This window comes from Adiantum capillus-veneris, chromosome 25 (genome assembly GCF_014529385.1).
Source record: "Adiantum capillus-veneris isolate H3 chromosome 25, ASM1452938v2, whole genome shotgun sequence".
Taxonomy (NCBI): domain Eukaryota; kingdom Viridiplantae; phylum Streptophyta; class Polypodiopsida; order Polypodiales; family Pteridaceae; genus Adiantum; species Adiantum capillus-veneris.
In genome coordinates this window covers 64,605,730-64,612,073 of record NC_140955.1, presented here as the reverse complement: position 1 = coordinate 64,612,073, position 6,344 = coordinate 64,605,730, and the positions used below count along the sequence as shown (strand labels likewise).

Sequence of the window (6,344 nt, the reverse complement as noted above, 5' to 3'; positions counted from 1 at the left end):
ATCAAGGAAAACAACTAGTCAACCCAAGAAAGCTCATGTTATTGGAAAATCCCCCTAAAGCGGTGCTGATAGAAGAAATGGGGCAAGACACACATTCAGCTTACAAAGGCCCGCAATCCAAGTGGAGCTGCTACTAGGGGACATGCCCAAGTACGAATGTATAGAGGACTACCGACGATGGGACATTTCAAGAGATCAAAATGAAAATTGGCATAGCTCCAGTGATATAGGCAGAGTTGGCTTACCCAGCGTAGTCGAGTGTGGTTGCGTACCAATGTGTTAGAAGGATAACAATATTGTTCCCTAAAGAATTCTCATTGCGGTTTATAAAGGTGCTATGAAATGGAGGTATTTTTCGAGTGACAATATTTTAAGGCTTGAGATGTTCATAGATTTGACACAAGTATAGTGTAGCTACTTGTTTAAATAAAAACCATTGCGCCTATGTTGAAATAAGTAGGCACATAGAGCACACTTATGTTAGAGAGCTCCCCGTTTCTCATTGGAAACTATTGGTTACTACACAGGCTCATGATAAATCTCGGCCTGCTTGTGTACGTGTAGGTGGAGGCTACCTGCCCAACGAGTCACGTCGCTTTTTGGGGGGGCATCACACATTTTGAAAATATGTAGAGCATCATGTGCCACAGGAGGTACAGATGCACGCATGTAGCGCAGTGGTGAGGGCAGCGGCTCTAGGCTATGAGGTCGGGGGTTCGAGCACTATGTGTGAGCTCCGTGTGTTGACTTTTTGGTCAAAGGCCACCTAACGGCTACATTCGACCGGTAACCGGCTTGCCTTGCTTTGCCACGAGGGGAAGCAGGCCGGAATATAACCAAAACCTTACTACACATTAGATTTAAAATGACACGTGTACCAAGAGCATATGCACCCCCGCCGGCCCCACCCCCAACACACACACACACAGACACACACAAGATCAAGTGGCCAGAAAATTAAATGGACTATGGCCAGATCAGCAGAAGGTCCGATCAGGACCAGATTTCTCTGCAAGTCAGATAGCCAGATTTCAGATTTCAGTTCGAAATAAACCAGAAAGGCCAAATTTCAGAAATCAAAAATCAAAGATTATACGAAATTCAGATTAACATTCTCTTCAGACCTCAGAAATCGGATGCCACATTCCAGATTTCAGGAAGCTGTCGATCAGATCGATAACCAGACTTGAGGGAACCAGATGGTCAGATTCATGAGAAAGCCTGAATGTAGCTAGCGAGACAACTCGCGCGAAAGCTTAAAATCAATAGCTCTTTCCCGATTTCGTACACGTCTACGCCATGACCTGGTAATCAATTCCAGACTGGCGTTGGTGGAGAAATTAGTGGCGACAGGATCAGGCGGCTAATTGGGTGCAGTGCGGACCAGCTGGTTGGGTTGGGCTGCCTATTAATATTGCAGGAATCAGGACTTTGGGCTGTGCCAGCTATTGCAAAAATCAGTCGTTCAGATTTCAGAGAATTTATCAGATGGAAATTAGGAGGACAAATTATGACCAGACTTCATCAGTACACAATCTGCATGCTGCTGGTTCTGCAAGTCACCAAACTTCAAATGATCACATGAACCCCGGCTCATGCCACGGCATGCAATCTCTCTGCTTAAAACAAGAAATGGAGATGATCTACTCAGCTCCAACGTCATTTTGAAGCCACCCCGGATCATCCAAGAATTTTGCAGTGCAAAACCGTCGATAACTCACGACCACAATCGCATCTTTGATAGCAGAATTCTGCAAGGGCACGTCAAGTACGTCCAATATGCAATATATATTGATAATCAGCTAGCCTGATCGATCACCTCTCACCAGCTATGTCCTGTGATATTGCACACACCAAACTTCAAAGCCAGCAGTATATTATTGCACACACCCCTAGTACTTTGAGACGACATTGATCAAATTACCCTACAAAAGCTTCTGTAAGCAGCTGTTGGCATGTACACACACACACACACACACAATCTTTATATTAATTGAATTGTGAATCATCTTTTACAGGATTCAACATGCTTTAAGCATTAATCAGTTCGGACACATCTGAAAATATAGTTCAATCATAGTGCAGCTGGTATTATGGTTGTCGTGGGAGTCACAACCTCTGCCTCCAACTTCAGTTTTCTCTCCTTTATAATTGGGGTATCCCAGCCGCTCTTCATTGACAGCATTCCTTTGATCGCTGTTCCGGCGTTCACGCAACTCCGCCATGCATCTTCAATCCAAGCCGTGCTGCTGCTCTTCTCACCTCTCCACTCGAGATTGTGCTTTCTTAGCCACCTTTGGAAGGGTGCAAGATTGTATCCATACCAGAATCTGCTCCCTTTTGGAGGCAACCAAGGTAAGACGTAGTGCGAGTAGATGTTGACAAATGCATGAGAATCTGAAGACGATGCAAAATTAAAATCTTGTTGCTCCAAGGACCCAGCATGAATTCCATACGAGTAGCCCGGTAGATGTGTAGGTATCACTGGCCCGCCACTAGACCCACCCACTGTGCTGCATTTGTAGTAACAGCGGCCATTACCCACACTCGTCACGGCTCCTGGTGAGCATACAAGATTGCCCTCGTGAAAGGCTCCGAAAGTCTGGCGTAGGAGATCATACAACTGTCCTTTCTCCAAAGATAAAAACCTGTACAGATCCATAATACCGTGGTCTCGTTTGCCTTCCACCAGTTCTGCATACGCCCGCATCAAAAAAGTCTGAGTGCACGGGTAACTAAAGGTGGCCATGAAGGTCTCCTCGTCCTTGCACTCCAGCTCTGGGCTACATGGGAGCAAAAAATCAGTAATGCTTTGCTGATCATCTGAAATAGAAAATAAGGCAACGTCTTCATCCCCATCAAAAGCAAGTGCCAATGGTTGAGTAGAGCATTGGAACCCACAAAGAGCAAACTCATGCTCGTCTACATGTCTGCCAAAACAGCCAGTCAGGCTTGAAAATTCACTCTCTCCAAAATCAAACGAGGCTATATTTGACTTATTTGCAAGCGTGAGTCCACATCGTTGCTTCGTGAACGAGTGACCAGAAGTAAAAGCCAGAGCGCTGCGTTGCGGGCATGATGGGCACACCACCCATGATGTGAATACCACATCACTGCCTTGCTTTGAACTCAATGTGCCTTTGCCTCTAAAAACAGTCTTTAAGATTTTCTCCACTCCCAGAGACGGGTTGTTGAAGAAAGGTTTGGAGGGGCTGTTCTTTTCAGGTTTTCGAGGAATCATTAGGCATTTAGAGTCTTGGGAGAGCCTGTACAATTTACAAAATTGTGGACTGCCTGCAGCGTACGTGTCTACACATGCTCTTTCAATCATATTGGATTCAAAGGATCCAGGAGCCATTGGCCTAAGGCATTCTCCATGAGTGTAATATTCAATGTCCGGAAGGCCTTGATCGTGAGCAAGAAGAAGCATATTGTCTGCTCTGTGTGTAACATTGTCATGAGAGGCCTCTTCTTCGTCAAAATCAAGAACTCGAGGCACCAATGGTTGAAGACAGCCCCCATGGGTGTAAAATTTCATATCTGGATGCAGAATCGACGTAGCAGGAACGATATTGTTACCTCGTCTGTGAGTACTCATGGTCGAATCGCTCGCTCCAGATCAGAAAGCTTTAGACGCAAGGCAGCTTCTGGTTCGCGTCGACGACGTAGCAGGAACGACGTTACCTCGTCTGTGGAGAAAGCTTTGCAGGTTCACGTCGACGTAGAAGGAACGACGTTACCTCGTCTGTGGAGAAAGCTTTAGACGCAAGGCAGCTTCTGGAATCTGGTTCACGTCGACGTTGCTCAATACTCAATACTGCTGCTTAATGAGGCTTACTTTATATATGCATGTGCCTTGCCTCCAACGCAACGTCAGCAAGCGCTTAGAGCGGGTTCACAAATTACTGCACTGGATATTTGTTTGTGCCTCAGTCGTGGTCAAACAAGAATTGTGCTCGAATTACCTCTATGGGGTAGGGAAAGGTCGTCCAGTGACCTTTCCTCGTAATATGTGTGACCCCATGGCGACCGGCGGAGGCCGGGAGCCGTGGGGGAGCACATATTACGTGGGAAAGGTCACTGGACGACCTTTCCCGGCCGTCAAGTGTCCAGGGGAGCAGGGCCAATGAGTGTTCTCTGACCAAACTCAGGCTGAGTTGCTAGCGCCCGCAGCTCCTGGATCGCTTTACAGTACCATGCGATGATACAGGGCCCAGGCCGTCGTGCTCAACTACAGGCCTCGTGCTACAAGCCGTCCCGCTCAGCTTCACCTGTAAATTCTTTCCGAGCGCTGACTTGGCAGAGATCCAATGGTTACGGCTGCTAACTTACGTAAAGTAATGTTGACCAGATGGGTGGTGTGTAGATTAGCTGCAGGGAACTGACCGAAGACAACTTTCTGCATGCTAAGGTGGCGCACAATAATTGGCAATCATTGCCATGCACATTACGTGTGCTGAGTTGTCTCACATCAGACGGCGCTGGGCAGAAATTACCGCCTGTAATAGCTAGTAGATGAAGGGCCTTGATTGCGTGCCCTGCGACCCTGGACCTTGACGAAATGGTACAATATGATTTGTGCCTCTCTCTCTCTCTCTCTCTCTCTCTCTCTCTCTCTCTCTCTCTCTCTCTCTCTCCCCACCATGTTAGGGATTTTCTCACTTCGCTCATAGCAACCTATATCGGGCCTATATCGCAATGACTAATTCTTATGGTTAGACTTGTAGATGATCGGCGAGTTAGACCATCCCAGATCTAGAAATGGTTAAAGAAGAAATACTTTGGAGATAAAGATCCAAGAGATCACGTAGTGGCTTTTAGAAGAGTAATTAGAGCAAAGGAAGTTTTGGATTTTGTGACACGGTTTGCGGCATTCGAATTGACTCTAGAAGATGACGCGGTTACATGCTTTGACTCAATGGAAAGACGAGATTTTGAGACTCTAGACGAGCTATTTGAGGAATTCATCAAAGAATTATCGCACATGGACATAGCTCACAACACAATCTCACAAATTCACAGATTTAAGTAGAAAGAAGGTGAATTGGTACGCAAGGCGGCATTACGGCTCAAGAGATATGTCAAGTTCTGTCCAAGAGTAGAACTACCTACGCAAACATGATTGATGTTGATCTTTATCCACGGAATGACACATGCAGGTCTTCAACAGGATCTACATATGATAAGGATCTTGACATTAAACGAATTGATCAAAAAAGCTCTTTATCTGGTGGATAAATGTGAGGAATATAAAGAAAAGGATTATAAGAGTCAAGAGAATGATACATCCTCTCAACAGGATGATTTACGGATGAGTGATTCCATTGCAAAACCAGTGGCACCTATCAATCAAGAAAAGTTTATCGACGACATGGTCAAGAGGTTAACTCCTCTTGTAAAGTATAATCTGGGGAAACCTAAGTGGTGCAAAATTGACAAAAAACGGACAATCCATATGAGGGAAGAGTGTTACTATAGCATGGAATATGCTAGGGAGAGGTATGTACAGCTTATTCCAGTAGCACATACTCCACCTAGATACATTTCGGGGAATGTGCCAGGTTCAGTAGGAGTTTCAAGACCACAGTCAGTCTTAGGACAGTCTTAGGACAACAACCTCCACTACCAGGTGCTAGAATGCTTGTAGACATGAGGTACATGCCGATTATGGAAACATCTAATAAACAAGTACTACCATGTTAAAAGATTTTGATAAGAATAGTAGGATTTGTGTGAATCAATAGGTACTCTCTAGAAGCTCTTAGAAAAGCCATACATAAAGTACTACTATCTTCCCTAGTGTCTTAGACACACAAATACTCAAGTGTATATGAATCTCTAGATGAGGAAGACAAATACTTGTAAGAGAAGCCTAACAGCAACAACATTGTCTTCGTTTGTAATTATTTTCATGAGGTTGGATTCCTCTATAAATGCAATATAAATATGTTTTGTTGTAAAATGGTGACGCATTGAGTGAGAGTATTTAATTTAGATTACTTGAGTTTCATACAAATTTGAGAAATATTGTTGACTTTTATGGATATTTTGATTTTCATGTAAGATGTTTCAAGTTTCAAGTCTTTATCACTCCACCATGAAGAAATTCAAGCAATATTTTGATTTAAATTAATCATCAATGGTTATTCTTATTAAAGTGGATCACAGCCTTTGTCAAGATGTCCTCATTTGGGGATACTAAATACATATCATTAGCAACGTTTCACAAGTTAAGAAAGCTAAATTATTGCTTTCCAACATGTTATTGTTTCCATACTATGCATATGCCAAGCTTGACTTAGAGAAATGACAACTTGAGATGGAGATGTCAATGTATAGAGGTG

General features: G+C 44.2%; 1 protein-coding gene across 1 annotated transcript; it reads right to left on the bottom strand.

The window, feature by feature from the left end:
* Nucleotides 1-1,974: 1,974 nt before the first annotated feature.
* LOC147425008 (uncharacterized) lies at nucleotides 1,975-3,793 on the bottom strand. Its single transcript, XM_086500181.1, has one exon. It carries the CDS (start codon nucleotides 3,596-3,598, stop codon nucleotides 2,075-2,077), a length of 1,524 nt encoding a protein of 507 aa, XP_086356307.1. The 5' UTR covers nucleotides 3,599-3,793; the 3' UTR covers nucleotides 1,975-2,074.
* Between the last annotated feature and the right edge of the window lie 2,551 nt (nucleotides 3,794-6,344).

Bases quoted from the DNA above. Each gene is read 5' to 3' on its own strand.
- LOC147425008 (XM_086500181.1), bottom strand. From the start codon at position 3,598: ATGAGTACTCACAGACGAGGTAACAATATCGTTCCTGCTACGTCGATT.